General features: G+C 43.4%; 1 protein-coding gene across 2 annotated transcripts in view; it reads left to right on the plus strand.

Annotated features, from left to right (window-relative positions):
* The window catches only part of MECOM (MDS1 and EVI1 complex locus), a 47,767-nt gene extending 39,881 nt beyond the window's left edge, over positions 1 to 7,886 (plus strand). For both annotated transcript variants that reach the window (XM_075157431.1, XM_075157430.1), the window contains 5 exons: positions 1,070 to 1,239; positions 2,343 to 2,487; positions 5,236 to 5,472; positions 6,031 to 6,217; positions 7,161 to 7,886. In XM_075157431.1, the coding sequence (XP_075013532.1) occupies positions 1,070 to 1,239; positions 2,343 to 2,487; positions 5,236 to 5,472; positions 6,031 to 6,217; positions 7,161 to 7,295 (874 nt within the window). In that variant the 3' untranslated portion in view covers positions 7,296 to 7,886. The remainder of the gene's footprint in view (positions 1 to 1,069; positions 1,240 to 2,342; positions 2,488 to 5,235; positions 5,473 to 6,030; positions 6,218 to 7,160) is intronic.
* Positions 7,887 to 16,426: the final 8,540 nt, after the last annotated feature.

Raw genomic sequence — 16,426 nt, forward strand, 5'->3', positions numbered from 1 at the left:
AATGCACCAATTTCTGCATTTTATGAGCTGTAAAGAGCAGAGTAAGCTCATTGTTTGTGAGGAAACAATATGGTTTTTTGCTTCTAGTCTCTTTGGGAAATGAGATTCACATCTAATTTCATTGAAGGAAGGTCTCAATGCATGTTATACCCGTCCACTACATAAAAGCCACAAGCAATTAGTAGCATAATGGACGATTTCAGCACTAAAAAAAATTTGACATCATTGACAAGCGTAAGAGAAGCACGGGAGAAGTAAAAGATTGAAAAACTAAAGTGGTGAAGACTGTTGGCTAGTTGCCAGGCAGAGAATTTGGAATAGTTATAGTATGACTTAGTAATGGCTTAAAGAGCAATACAGTAAAGGCTTTAGGGACTCCAAATCGCTACAGAGTATGAAAATTGATGCCTCTGGTACCAGAGTGATAGACTAAACTACTCACATTGGCACAGTATTAAAGGTTGAGATTGTTTATTGCTGGGTTTTGCAAGATAACCAAATTTCCTCTGGGATTAGCAATCGAGCAAGCTAATTCCTCAAGAAAAGATTTAATCACGCAGTATAATTTAGAATAGGAAAAGAAATAGCTCTTTTTACCTTATTTGAGCATTAGAAGAGATCTGTTTCATGTTTTTACCAAAGTGTTTAATTGTATTGTATTGGCAGCACATGAAACAATAGAGTTACTGCTCTACTGTTTTCAAACTTCCCAACTTTGCATGCAACAGTTTTAAAAACATGGGAATCAATTACCCCAGCTAATTTGACGCCATTAACTCTGAAATATTATGCTTATTCCTAAAGGCAGTATTTAAAATACAAAGCCTAATGTGAATTAAAGTTAAAAAACCCATCGTAGAAGTGACGTCTCCGTTCCAAGAGCACAGCTCTCCAGTTATTCGCCAAAACTTGTCCTTATTTCAGGGAGGGTTTTGCCTCAATAGGGACCAAGGGACTGCAGTTGGGTACCGAGGCTGAGCCCAGAAGGTGCTTCATGTCTCTTAGGACAAATCTTACATTTCCAGCTACTAACAGACCCTTTTCTACCTACCTGTTTTTGTTTTTTTAGATGCAAATACTGTGACAGGTCCTTTAGCATATCGTCTAACCTGCAGAGACATGTCCGTAACATCCACAATAAAGAGAAGCCATTCAAGTGTCACTTGTGTGACAGGTGTTTTGGTCAACAAACCAATCTTGACAGACATCTAAAAAAGCATGAGAACGGGAACATGTCTGGTATGTATGCCTTTTCCCTCCCCGGCGTGCCCTACGTACCGCCAGCGTTCATACACAGGGACCTCACGTTCACTTTCAATCCTACGGGATGTCAGTAGGCACATGTTGCTCCGCGCTATCTGCTCCGATGAGTGGGTTTTTGGAAAATATGTAAGTGCCTAAGCTCTGCTGACATTTAAAGTGCTTTGAAAATCCCAGCGTAAACTCTATCCTTGTATAACTTAATACCACTGGATGATGTCTTTTCTTTTGGTTTTAATTAAGCCAACCGTAGCGTTTTGAGAACAGACTGGGAAAATTGGTTTAATCCCATCTCCGCGATCACGTGGCTCTCAATAGGAGTCCTAGATTTAGAGTCTCAGGGGGCACTCTGAAAGATTTTCTTGGCACCCTCTAAAATATTCCCACTGTCAGGAGCTGAAAAGCCCTAGCTATTGTGGAGGTAATGGTGCCTCCCAAGCCCCAAAGCAAATCGGTCACTGCACAGCAGCAGCGGAGGCAGCGGCAGGTAGTGGATATCGTTGGTCTGGTTTAGGTATCTGCAGGGTTTAATAAAAACCCTGTCTGCAGTCTTTCCAGTCTACGTTTTGCCCCACTGGAAATAGGCAGGTACCTGCAACGCAGAGCTGTCTTTTCCCCAATGCACAGAGAAAGACGTCTGTCACTGGCCTCTCAGTGCTAAGGAACCTGGGTGATTATGTCAATGGCTGTTCCGTATTTTAAGCAAATCTGCATAATTAGGAGCTAAAATGAAGTTCCATTTGCTCAGTTCGGCCGTTGGTCTAACACGGTTATTGACTGACAGTCTTGCAGTCGCAAGGGAACAGGAGGGAGATGTTGGAATAGAAACTTGGCAGAAGCAATCACAAACCATGGAAATGGCACCCAGCACGCAAGCAGTCGTTTTGGCTGGAAACCGCCCTCGCCCGTGGATAATAATACTTCCCTTCTAATTACCGGTTTTACAGCTGGTAGATCACTATGACCAACATTTCTGGGTCTCACCCATTTTAACCATCATTTCAATTTCCATTTGATGTAAACGGTTAAATATAGAAAAAACGTAAAGGAGCAACAGCAGAAGTCCTCTATTTTGCTTTAAGGTACTGCAACATCTTCACCTCACTCAGAACTGGAAAGCACGGGGGCAATCCTAGATGACAAGGAAGACTCTTACTTCACAGAAATTAGGAATTTTATTGGAAACAGCAACCACAACAATCAATCCCCCCGAAACTCAGAGGAGAGGTGAGTTGCGACTGATCTGCCTTCAAAAGGTGCCGCTTTTCCTTTTCCAGACGAAACCTGATTTTTCACGTTTGATGAGTTATTTTAGCAATCTGGTTGCTTCAGTGTCACCTCGGTGTCTTATGAAAAGAAACGTGTTGATTCCCTCCCCACCGTGCGTGAGCGTATTCCCAGTGGCAGATGCGGGGCAGAAGGTTCATCTGTGAACCCATTTCTCCTTCTATCAGGAGCTCTCGGTTTCAAGTTCCCATCCTTGGCTTAAGTCTGTTGAAAAATTCCCTCATTTTACATTCACGGCAGAACAGGTGAATTCTACAGCCTGTGGCTAAATGTAGAGAGCTTTACGATATAAATGCAATTTAAATGTGTAATTAACGAAGTAGACTAAGCTAAATTCTTGGATCAAATGAAAGATTGTAACTGAAATTCCTTTCCTGTAAGTAACTCAATCCCAAGAAAGATGCTGACTAGCAAAAAGCCCGTGAGGCTGTGGGTAGGCATTGGTAGTCCACAGTGCTCTAGCCTGTGAGAGACTTTTTCCTACGAAGATTTATTAAGTATATGGGTGTTTCAGTTCTTCTGAACTAACAGAAGAGAGCCCACTTCTAAATATTTTCAGCTAATAAAAATACAGCTAAGCAGAAAAGACTGTAGCATGGATACGCATATCAGCTGCACGTATTTCTTTGAGACTGGTGTTGCATTATGCATTATTTGCGCTGTTGAATTGGCATTACATTATCAGCATCAAAAATTTCTTACTGTTGGTGACAAACTCCCCTGTCCTCTCAATTTCCAGCTGCCTTTGTGAAGGGCTAAAAATGGTGGACATAACACAACTTCCACGAAAGCATTGGATTAAGTGATTACATGCATATTCAAATTTCATTCCATCTTGATTGGCAATGAGGACTTGGGATTTTTCCTTTGCACATCTGGTCTCAACATGTCCTCCGACAGGAAGTCAGCAAAGTGAAAAGGTTGCTGGGTTGTGCAGTGTTTCCTTTCTAAATTTGGCACTTCAGACTGCTCTTGATGGATATTTTATCCCTGGCAAATTGCTGCATTTGAAAGCATAATTAGAGAATCTGTTTTCTTAATCACATGGCTTTTGTTACTTTGGTTGTAGTCCATCTTCCTTTCATTTCTAGCAGCCTCAATTGAGCATAACAAGCAAGTTGGCAGCCCAAACTGTGCTCAACAATTTCTTATTTCTGCCTATTTAAATAAAAGATGATAAAGAGATATTGCTCTGATTATCTTAGAGGGGGGTGGCTGCTTCAGCTCTCCTGACTCTGCACAGCCTCAGATTTTTTGATACTCTGATATAAACAGACCGTTCCCTAGGTTTTTTTTTAATGCAATACTAAACTCGTAACAATCAGCTGGAGTTTGCTCGGAAAATAGATGTAACTCTATCATGTTTAGGAAGACGATGCTATTGTTGTATAAGAAACTAGCTTTCACTTGTGTCCGCTCCGTAAGAAAGTACATCTGTTACAACAGCAAGTCGAACGCTAAATACCAAATACGCTGCTAGGGCTCATCCTTATCTTGCTCAAACTTTTGGTATATTCCATATTGTCCCGCACAGTTTGAAGCACACGGAGTCTAAAGCAAACTGCGGGCGGACAATACAGTTTCCATTTTTATAACTGTATTCCTGGAAGAGTAAGGACCTTTTGCACAATGAGAACAATAGATGAATCAAGGCCTCCGTGCTACATAACGCGGCGGAGCAGATACGCTGGTAGCGTGAATTCATGTGAATCCACCGAGTTCAGCCCTTCTACACCGCTAGTGCCTCTGGCCACGCATTTGTCAACGTGGTGGCGGTGCCGAATTTCTTTAGCTCTCGTTTAATGCGGCGGACACGATGCAGCTGCGGATGCTCAGAATCCTGCAGGGTTGAGGCCGTTAGCAAATGGGCCCCTACCTCAGCGTGGGTATTATGTCCTTGATAAAATCCCGTAGGAAATAGTTAAGAGAAGTCATTGTCTGAAAGCAAAAGAGAACGTAATAACAGCGGGTAGAGCAAATGGTTTTCCATGTGTGTATTGCTATAATTACTCATTTAATAAGAATAAATGCACTTAAAATGCTATATGACCTTTCTTTTCGTTACTTCTTACCCTTCAAATCAGTCGATAATGTAGTTCAGCATAGAGGCAGTATTGCAGACCACTCTTCAGGTCTTCAGCTGAAGTCCTTAGGTTCCCATGTATGTAATCCATATGTTCAGGGAAGTAGCATGGCTTCCAAATGGGTGGTAGTGTGCAAAATTAATTATGCATGTAATTTTCACTTTAAAACTCTGAATGCAGTATTGGATGTCGTTTTTGAAAATGCCGGATCTGATTTTCAGGGTTTCTTGGCCCCTACAGCTTCTGTTAAAAGTCAGTGAGTTGTTTTGCCCAGACTACATATATGATTGGAAACATGAGATGAAATAACGCGTGAGAAAATTTGGAATGGATGTCTGAACGTATCTCCGCTTGAACAGTAGTTTTAGGCTCCCAGGATAACAGGAAAATCCCATGCTGATGGCACTGTAACGTCCCACTGATTTTGGAGTGGAATTTTCTCCAGTACTGCCTGAACGTCTGAAGCTAAACAAGATACAAAATACAGAAATGACTTTATTCTACTGGGACGGATCCTTTTCAGATCTGCCTCCGACAGTCCGCTGGTGAGGAGCTTTCATAACTGATTTGTGATTATTGCTTGGGTTTGTTTTGGTACTTTCAGAATGAATGGCAGCCACTTTAAGGATGAAAAAGCCATGGTAGCCAGCCAGAACTCGGATTTGCTGGATGACGAAGAGGCAGAAGATGAAGTCATGATGGACGAAGAAGATGAAGAGAGCGAAATTGCAGGGAAAGCAGTCAAAGAGCCTGTTACGAGTGACATGCACGAGGGGACTCCAGAGGAGGATTACGAGGAAACGAGTACTTTGGACATGAACTGCAAAGCTTCCCCTGGCAGGTTGGTTCCTTCCGAGTATTGGTGTGCCCGATACGCGAGATGAAAACAATAACCCATACAAAAGTGCCAGCACCAAACTGTGTGCCGTGGGAACCGGTCCCAAGCAGCCAGCTTCCCAGTTACGATAGCAACGTGCGTCTGTGTTTGGGTCAATACTAGCCCTGTTTGCAGTCTCTTCATGCAATCTGTAGCCCTTAAGAGGAAAAATAACTGTGCTCGGGGAGCTATTGTCAGGTTCTGGGTGAGACAGGAAACGTTCATGGGAGAGACGTTATCTGCTCCATAAACCGACCTGGATCTCCCGAAATGATCTTGTGAAAGGCTGTGGAGATGCCGGGAGAGAGACGACCTCTCCCTCCCCTGCTCCCGCTGCCCACCCTCTCCTCTTTCGGAAAGAAAAGGGGAATTTCTTTTATTTCAGGATCATGGTTCCACAGGGCAAGGTGGTTTATGAATGTAAAAAAGGGGGAGATTGCTCCGATGTGTAAATCTGGGAGGACGAGGGAACGCAGAGAGGATCGTTTAATTGACATGAAAACCTCTGTGGTGTTTTTGTAGGTATAAAGAGGAGGAGTATAATAAGACTGGACTTTCAGCTTTGGACCACATAAGACACTTCACAGATAGCCTCAAAATGAGGAAAATGGAAGAAAATCAATATAGTGAAGCTGAATTGGCAGCTTTCAATACTTCCCAGCTGCCAGAGGACCTAAAACAACCGTTGTACAGGAAATCCAAATCCCAGGTAAAAGCTTAACTCACTTAAAATGTTACTGTCGCCAAATACCCGAAGGATTAAACCGTTAGCGTGTGGCAGGCGAGGTCATTTCAGCTTCATCAGGCAGGGCTGAGCTCCACGTCCGCAAACCTCAGCCTGTCCCGACCTTCCCCTCTGCTCCCGCTGCGCCAGGGAGGCACGGCGGGATGCTCTGGTCCCTGATAACGGAGGATTTGCCTACTTTTTTGCTATTTTTGCTCCTGTCTGCCACCCACAGAAGTGCCATGGTAAGAAATAGTCCCGCTCTGCTTTCCTACAACTGGCGTGGTCCCACGGGTGCCGTGGAGTTTAACTGCAGCCTCGCAGGGATGGGACCCAGTCGTCTGGCTGGCTTAGCTTTTTGGTGTTTTTTTTTAAAGTCTATTGAATGTTGCCTCCTCTGGGTCCTCAGCGTGTTTTAAAAACAGCAATAACTGGGCTGACATCTTAGTGCTATTTCTTGATTTTTTTTTTAATGTTAATTAGAATGGGTCTTTTTAGCCCCTTCAAAAGATTCCCGTTTTAAAAATTGCAGAATATGCCTGTAGAAAAGGTCAGCAAAGGAGCCTGCGGTATTCGGTGAAATACAGGACCAGCCAAGGGATAATGTGATTCCTCAGGCTCTTGAAAAGAGCCTCTTGTGCCAAGAATCTGAAGGCAAAGGAGACTCTGGGACCTTGTCTAGTATCAAAGGTTTCTCAGATCTTCGTGAAAGCAGATGAAAGCAGAAATTATTATTACTATTAGTGAGTCGAAAGTGTCAGTGAAAAGGTTGACAGTGGTTTTACCTAATGCGCTTTGATATTTTTTAAGTTGGGAATAGCAGTTGTAGCCTAAATGATGCCCTAACCGCGTAGGGGTGGCACGGGTCCAAGCGCAGATCCGCGCCGTGGGATCACGACCTCTTTGTCCTTCTTCTTTCCCCGACCAGGCGTATGCGATGATGCTCTCTCTCTCCGACAAGGACTCCCTTCATTCCGCATCCCACAATTCTCCCAATATGTGGCACAGTATGGCGAGAGCCGCTGCAGAATCCAGCGCCATTCAATCCATCAGTCACGTATGACATTGTGAAGTCTTACCGAGAATGGGACCAAGTCCAAACCAGTAGCATGGCTCTTTCATATATGACTATTTAAAAGACTGCTGAGCAGAATGCCTTATAAATCTGCAGGGTCACTCATTTAAAGTCCGGTGACCTTAAACTGAATAATTTTAAAAAGAAAGAAACTATTTATTCTCAATATTTTGTTTTGCACAGCAAAGGCAGCTGCTGACTTCTGGAGGATCAATGCGACTTTAAAAAAAAAAAAAGTTTCAGTGGATTATGTAAACCGGGGCCAAGAAAAAGTGTCTTGCAGTTCACCCGGCTTTGAGGGGCAGGGGCAAAAGGGTTAAGACTGCATTGATACACACATGGGCACTCCTTTAAAGTAGGAACTGAATTGATTTTCTTTTTGTATAAGATAGTTTGACACAGGATTGGGAACAGTTGCTTTTATGTACAAATCTCTTCATTAAAGCTTTATGCATTTTAGCCCTTCAAAGAAAGAAAATAGTTCTATCAAATGCACACTATCCATCGTAAATGTAGAAAGAAGTAACAGGGAATATTTTGTTCTCTCCGTAATTCTTTTGCCTTCTCAACTGCATTGTTAAAAAAAAGGAAAAACAAGGAAAAAAAAAAGAAAGAAAAAAAAAGAACTCTGAGAAACAATACATAAGAGGCTTGTGTATATTGTAAACTATGAATGTTCACTACTCCAAGAAGCTAAATCATCCAGATAATTCCGTGAAAGCACCGCGTTCATCGACAGCACCACTAGTTCAAATCATTGTAAGGAGATTTTAATTTTTGACAATCATGTCACTATTTTGTTGAATTGTTTCCTTTCCCCCCTACCCTCTAATTTCTTCTTTGTGTTGTGTGTACCATGTATTTATTTGTTGGCAAACGATTGTTTGTTGATTAAAATAGCACTGTTCCTGTAACAAACAGCACTGCTCCAGTCCCCCACTGCGTTACGATGTAAGGCACCCATGTACTTCAAAAAAAGTGAGGTGAACTGATCTGTGTATATGGGAGTGCAAAACAGTGTTTGAAATTTTCTTACATTCCTCTTTTATTTTATTTTTGCCTTTTAATGAACTAAATAACTAATAGATGCGACTTAGGTTTTTTTTTGTAATACAGTAAATTGATTCAATTGTATAAACAGTTATAATTTCTTCATGAAAGCATGATTCTTCTGATTAAAAAACTGTACCCAATATTTTATGCTGGTTGTCTGCGAGCTTGTGTGATGTTATGTTCATGTTAATCCTATTTGTAAGATGAAGTGTTCCAAATTTCTGTTTTAAAAAAATAAATAAATAACGGAAGGTATTCAGTTATTTTTTGGGGGTTTTTTTTGGCCTATAGTGAGGGACCAGATTTATTTTTCCTTTTGTTTATAATCTCATTTTGAAATAATCGGCAAGTTGAGGTACTTTCTTTAAATGCTTTGTACAATGTAACTGTTACGCATTTCAGTACATTACTATGGGAGGATCAACTTAAAAAAAAAAAAATAAAGGACTACAAAACTGAAGGGATCTTTTTCCTTATTGTCTTGTTTTTGTCTGGGTCAGGGCAAAAGTGGCGTGGTTTGTCTGCAGCCTGGGGAGCAAAGGCTCTGTCTGGGGGGTCGTTAGGAGAAGGGTAGCCAGAGGATGGGGCGCTGAGAAGCGTCTTGGACTCGGTCGTGCAGTTTAGGGCCCGATCCAGAGTCTCAATAGGAGGGTTTTAGATCAGTCCTTTAAGCTTCAAAACACTCCCTTGGAAAAGAGAAATATTTCACTCATTTTACAGGAGGGACTGGTGCAAGGTCACCTTCAAACGCTGCGGTGGAGCCTTGAGCTCGGGCTGGTGATGCACCCGCCCGTGATGCTCATGGGGATGACGTTGGGAAGCAGCGGCTTGGCTGGCTAACAGCAAAACATTGACTAGCCGGAATGATAAAAATCCATAGTTGAGAGGCTATCTGGGCCTCCAACTGCATGAAATGAGCCTTTAAGGTCGAAAGGGGAAAAAAAATAAAAATTTTAGTTTGAGTGTATCATTTGAAATCGAGTCCAAAGCCATGCTGCTTCTGGACAAGCTGCAGAGCGGTGCGAGATGGGATGCCCAAGAAAAGTGGGCATTGGCCCAGGCAATGCACATTTTCCTGCTCTTCCCATCAGCAGAGAGAAAAGGACTGAGACAGCTCCGAAGGGGACCATGGGGATGTCCCTGCCTGCCACCCCTGGCCAAGCTTGGTCTTTGCAGCTACTGCACAAAGCTGTCCTTCACGTTTAAGTGGCTCGAAAGAGTGAATGTGGCACACTGCGGAGTCTTTTTGTGCAGTGGGACCGAGGATTGCTATCAGCAGACGCAAACGAGCTGGCATGAGCAAGCAATGAGGGAGCGCAGTTGCTGTGTATCGGTAACCCAGGGCCGTTAGTAACAAACTGCGTATTAAATGCAGCACCGCCCCAGTGGGAAAGGCACGTTTAGGGAATATGGTTTGTGGGAGGCTTGGTTAAATCTGGCTCTAATGAAGCCAAAAATACCCCCAAAGATGGAGACCTTGTCTCCAGGCCAAAGGCAGGGGGTGCTCCTCTCTCAGCCTGTTTCAGTACATGAAGACCTCTCGCAGCCCACCAGATCCTTAAGTTACATTTCAGAATACCCTATATGTGTCATTCTTGTCTTCAGCCTAGCTACGGTTTGACTTGTTTTATAACCATCACGTAGCAACAGGGGCATCGGCAGGGCTGAATCCGAACGCAGCGAGGACAGGCGTGGGCTACCTTCGGTTTGCTCTTGCAGCTCCTGAGCCTCAAGCAAGGGTTGGGGGCTGGCTGAGACCTACGGACCAGTGGTTTTCATGCAGGAAGCCTAAACCACACCTGAAAAAAGAAAAAAGGCAAAAAAAAAAAAGCCTGCGAGCATGTTCTTGTGCTCACTTCATTGGCCTGAGCCAACGGTCAGGTACCTGCAGATAATTGCATAAATAGGCTATTATTTTTAGTGCAGTTAAAGTCACCGTGAAACTTGGTTTTAGGTTTCTGCCAAATAAAGAGAACAAATAGATTAATCAAGTCAAGTTTTATCTGCAAACAACTTTCCAGATCGTTTTCCCCTTTAATTTGATGCAATGACAGTTCTTATCAGCTCTGCCCTCACCTGCCCTAGATGAAAGGGGGTTTGAGAGGTGGAGAAAGGGTGGGACAGCTTCTCCTGGGTTTAATGTTCTGGGTTACGGTAGCACACTCCCATCATATAACTGTCAGGGAAAGTACTCCTTGAGCTGAGCCCTAGGGTTAGTTTAACCTGCGCATAACCAGGTCTGTTGACCATCAGGGAGCGGCTGCCACCGCCTCATCGGATCCCCAGGCTGATATTCCCAGTGAGAGCCTTGAGCTTTGTAGTTTCACGTGTAGTTTCACGTCAAAATATCCCACCCAGCGGCACTGCCTACCGGGTGCGATGAGCAGAGGGGGCGAAACATATCACAAGGGGTCCTTCAACTCCATGTAGCCACCTTGCCATCACCTTGATTTCATCGCCTTTTCTCAACGGCAGAGTTATTCACCCAGAGGAATAGCTGAAAAGCAAACCCAGATTTGATTAGACATCTCATCCCCCAAATAAACAAAGAAAACTGGGTAATTTTTGTGTTTGTGTCTTACCGTCCCCAATGGACCACACAGATGCACTTGTCCAGATGCAAACAGATTGCTAAGTGAGGACCAATGTTTCTGGCTTTCTTAAGAAAAAAAACATTTCAATATGTTTTTTAAAAAAACCTTCAGCTTACTTCAGCATCGTCCTACTGTTCACCCTACTGTAGTAGTTTTCCATAAGTCAACAAATCATTCCCATGTGATACAGCCTTACTGGACAAAGGAGCTGCATATTACCGCCTCAATTCCTATCTACAGAATCTAACAAAGCACCACCATGACAAGATGATTAATCAATATTTCACCCTGGCCCAGATCCTCAATACCACGGCGGGTCCGAGTCGCTGTTCCCATGTCAGCCCTGCTGTTTTACTGCGTTAATAGCCACATTTGCGGAGTAATGGGAGGGGAAGTTATTATAAAAACATTTGCGAGGCTGCTTTCGCTCAGCGATTCAGTTTGGCCCATTGCTCCATGCATGTCTTGAACTTTAAAACTTTCTGTCAGATCCCTCTTGCTCAGACGTACGGAGAATTGCTGCAAACTCCTGGATCGTTTCGCCGCACTCTGCTGCCTTCCAGCTATATTAAGTCTCATTTGTGGTTTTGCTGGTCAGTCATATAGCGGTGTGGAAAAGCTAGTTCATTTTAAAGATGCTTCCAGTAATGATTTAAACAAAACAAAGGCATCCAGCACCAAACAGAAGACCCTTTCTCCACGTCAAAGACCGCATACCTTGCCAGGACTCCAGTTATAAGAAAAATGTATTCTGCAGCCTGGCCAAAACCATCCTCTTTCCCATCCCATTGAACGGCTGTGTAGGTTTGTGAGTATACCTAGTCTGTGGCTTCCAATAACCCGATTAATTCATCTTTTGTTTCTATTCAGAAAATGGTGCCAGCTTTAGGAAAGGCTCAGCTTTACAATTCAGAGTCACTTAATGAAGTCTGGGGAGAGAATGAAGGGGAGAACATAAAATAAAAAGTAAAAAAAAAAATACTGTATTCCTTTTCTTTTCCTTTTTTTTTTTCCCCCAACTCAGATTCGTTTGCTGCTGGAGGAAAACAATTTTCAGCATAAATTTACTGTTTTCCCAGAATTTAGATTTTAATCAGTCTAACATTTAAATAAACCCTGGAAAGAGGCCCCGTTGCCACGCGGTCATTCAGGAACTCGTGGTACGTCTTGCAAGACTGAAGTCTTTTTCCCAAAACTACTGCCTAAATTTTGCTTGGGACTGGTTGTACCCCTGGGTATGACCATAAACCAGACTGAACACAGATCCCTTTGCTGCCGCGTGCTGGAAGCAGAGCCTCCTTTTTTTCGATCCAGGAGCATCCATATTTTAATGGCAATTGAAGCTATTTATATCTATAAATCCATTCGGGGAAGTTTGGGGAACCTTTTATTATGAAAGGTGCTGTGGAAATATAAAAGTAGTCTCGTATAACGTGCTGGGTAGGAGCTTTAGCAGTATCTGCTCGCTCTGTCTGCGCGGAGGGTCTGAAAGAAGGCACCTCCAGAAAGCACCCTCCTTTTTCCTGCTTTATTTTAATACTAATTAATTCCAGAAAGGCTAAAGAAATGTGATGAAATGCTACACTTCTAAGAAAAAGTTTTGCCCGAGAGTCTTAAAGCAGGCCTCCCAGCTTGGGAGGGTCTAGTGGGAGAAGAGGGTTAGTGGTCATTTTGATGCTTAAATTATCAGTAATTAAGAAGTTGATTTTCTGGGATTGAAGAAAATTTTAAACAGCTGCTTCTTTCAGGTCTTTACTCCTCATGTTCATTAGCATGTGCTAAGGCAATCTGGAAAATATATTTAGATCTATATTATGCTACGTCAAGACCTCAGCATCTGTACCTTGGGGCAGATACATGTGAGATAGCCGAGGGTAGATGTGCCAGCACGCACATGTGGAAGTGTTCAATTTGTAATATGATTATAGCCCCAAAACAAAGCCTGCTTGATACCTGTGGCATATTTGTTTCATGGTAAGCGCAGAAAATTCTCAAAAATCGTGTCATGTTTCGCATCACCAGCCAACTCAAACTAGAGAAGTAGCGCTTTAATTCCTGGGGAATCTCTTTCAACAGGCGCGTGTCAGGCCCAATTAAGGGAGCCCCGCGTTAATTAGGTTGAGGTATGCAGCAGCATAATGTGGTCATTTAGCAAAGCAGCCCCTTTGTCCCGGCCAGCACCCGCCCTCACGCCAGCTCGTCTCTCTTCCCGAGGGTGGCCGGTGGGGAAACTCCTGCTAGAAAATCGCCTGGAAAAAGTTGGCAAGTGGAGTGCGAGTTTTTAGTAACGGTGGATAAGACAGGTCAGGGTGCTCAGCTGGCAGCTTACCGCGTGGCCTCCTGCATTAAAGTGACCATCATGGGAACAAGGGTGGTGATCTCCATCCTCTGCCCGCGTAACGCCAACCACGGCATCAGCATTCTCCCAAGGGTGCTCTCTCTTGCCTTGTCCACAGGTCTTTCTCCACTCTCAAAATAAAGAGGTTTTTTCTTCCGAAGTATTAATATACTAGAATAGAGGGGGAAAAAAACAAACCGCATGAGCTGAGATGTGGAGATGAATTTAAACGTTCAACCCCTCCTGAATTCCAGCGGGATTGGAGTGAAAATCCCAGCAAGGGACTCAGTTTCAGGTCATCCATGATCAAAATGAAAGTGAAACATTGGAGGCCAGAGACTAACGGTCTACATTCAAAACTGATTCTTACAAACATTTTAATGATTTAGAACTTCCTAATTGCTGAAACAGGTGTTTTACTGTACCCAACCCTTTCATAGAATCAGAGAATAGTTTGGGTTGGACCCTTTAAAGGTCATCTAGTCCAACCCCACTGCAAGGAGCAGGGAGATCTTCAACGAGATCAGGTTGCTCAGGGCCCCGTCCAACCTGACCTTGAATGTTCCCAGGGATGGGGCATCTACCACCTCTCTGGGCAACCTGTGCCAGTGTTTCACCACCCTCATTGTAAAGAATTTCTTCCTTATATCTAGTCTGAATCTCCCCTCTTTTAGTTTAACACCATTACCTCTTGTGCTATTGCAACAGGCCCTGCTAAAAAGTCCGTCCCCTTTCCCCTGTTGCTGCTAGGCCTGTTGGGCACCTCTCTGATGTGTCTTCTCTCAAATTCGTCTGTTGTCTGAGCATGGCCAGGCGTCTTTTCTAGCACCCAGCCTCTCCTGGCTCATGTCTTAAAGGAGGATAAGCTTTGCCACCCTTGGACCAACGTGAAGCCCCGGCACACCGACGTGTGCCTACCCTTTCTCGAGGGGACTCCCAGAGATGTGAGGTCCAGTCAGCTGCAATCACAACCGTGTAATAAAAATTCAGTTCAGAAGGATCCACAGACCCTCTGCTCTGTGTAACCACAAGCCACAAAACACTTTGCAATCCACTGTAACGAAGTAAAGACCTTTATTACATTTAGACTTGATTCCCTGGTACTCTTTTTGGAAGCAGTTCTGCTGTTTTTATTACTTAAGAGCTATTAAAACCTTAACCACTGCATGGAGCAACTCACTCCAGCTTTACACTCGTCCATAAAAACTTTGAATGAGAGATCAAGAACTAGTTTTTGGACCTAACACCCCGTCAGCTGAGGAACGCCAGAGTCAGGTCTGAATTTGTCCCTGTCCTGGCTGAGTGTACAGACCAGGGTGAGAGATGCTGAAGGGCAGGAGCATGACTTGTAAATGGATTTTCCCCATGCTTTTCTTCGCTGCTTGTAAGGAAGGACAAGGAGTAGGAACCCATAGTGACCTCTCCTTCCCCCGTGTGTCGGTCATAAGCCAAGCTCTGCATATGCCACCCTCTATTAGCTTAGGAAGGAGCAAAGTTGGAAGGAAAGTCACTGTGTGAAGAACTAAGGAGAGCAGGGACATGGACTGGGGTCAATCCAAAAAAAAAACCACCAAACCCAACCAAAATCTTGAACCAGGCTAAATTTGGCATGGTGCTGGGGGAGAAGCAGCATGCACGGGTCATCAGCAGGATGGCACAGCGATGTTGGACCAGCTCAGCCACCCCCCCAAAAAACCCCTCTGAAGCACGAAGGCAAAACGAAAACACCCTGACATGGTGTAATGGAAATGGCACCCGCCAAAAACTTCTATAAGGGAACTCCCTGTGTTGCTCTTTACGTTGCTCAGATACTGGTGGTGTGTGTAATACAGAAGCTAGCTCAAAGCCTCTCATTATTTTCACTTTTTTTTATTATAGAGTCGAAAAATCTGGCTTTCTCAGCTCACCGCTAGTTCCAAAGCATAACTTCCTCCTCCTCCACTCCGCCACTGAATTTTTAATATTTCCTCTTTGGAAAATGTCAGGAATCTCAGCAGGGTGTGGGTTTCTGCTCTAATACAGCTCTGCCGGGGGTGAGTGAGGCTGGGGTGTCTTAGGGCAACACTTTGCCATTGGAAAATATATTCTAGCTACTCTCCCCACAGAAAAACAAGAAGAAAAAAAAAAAAAGCATTTTTTCCAAAACCTGAGGAACCGGCCTCGTAAATTATCCATTTATAATGTTTCTTCGTTTCAGCTGAAACAATGATCCCGGTACATTTTCTTTTAAACTTTGTCTCCCAGTCCAAGTGGCCACCTACTTTGTTGTCCAAATTTCTCGCGCAGTTCGAATCCTACAATGCGTAATCTCAGTAGGGTTATCAGTTATGTCATGCATTATACAGCCTCCAATCAGCGTAGTGGGAAACAACATTTTCATTTAATACCAGGAGAAACAGTGGAAGTCAGCGATTGATACCAACACAATGATGGGAAAAAGTGTCCAGAGGTGCTACTCACATAATCTCACTTTACAACATCTTGAAAATTCAATAGAAAGGACTTTGCTAACAATACCAGAATGACATACCACTGATTATTGTTCCTAAAGCTCTTAACAATAAGAAAGCTCTCTAAATATATCTCAACAAAAAACATATAACAGTTTGTTTCTTCTTTTTTTTTTTTTTTTTCTCCTCGCAAAGCACATAGTATTAGTCAACAATTGCTGTGTGGTGTGAGCCCATTAGGGCTGTTGGCTGGTAACCTTCTGGGAAATGAGCTCTTGAAAGATCTTTTTTTCTTTTTTAAACATGCCTAACAATTGTATCTTAAAACAATCCTGGAAGCATTAAGTATCTGCAAAGTGCAAGGACCCACTCTGACTTATTTTCTTAAGACTGAAGAAAGAACTAACTACCCTTGCATTTTATTCACTCGCTTCGAAATTCAGCGGTGAGAAGTAATTTTTAGCTCAGAGCAGAAATGAGAACCTTTTTAAGGACCAACTGTTTCTTGTTAAGCCTCTGGTCTCCGCAGGTTGGGTGAGTTCTCCAAACGGCACGTGAGCACTTTCCTCCTTAATCTCTCCCCAGCAGCCAGAGTCCCCAGCTTAGCATGACTTTAAGAAAGGGTTAAAATGCAATTAAAGCCAACGTTAAACACGCCTTGACATTTCCCTCAGAAGGAAAGTT

Source organism: Calonectris borealis, chromosome 9 (assembly GCF_964195595.1).
Source record: "Calonectris borealis chromosome 9, bCalBor7.hap1.2, whole genome shotgun sequence".
NCBI classification, from domain to species: domain Eukaryota; kingdom Metazoa; phylum Chordata; class Aves; order Procellariiformes; family Procellariidae; genus Calonectris; species Calonectris borealis.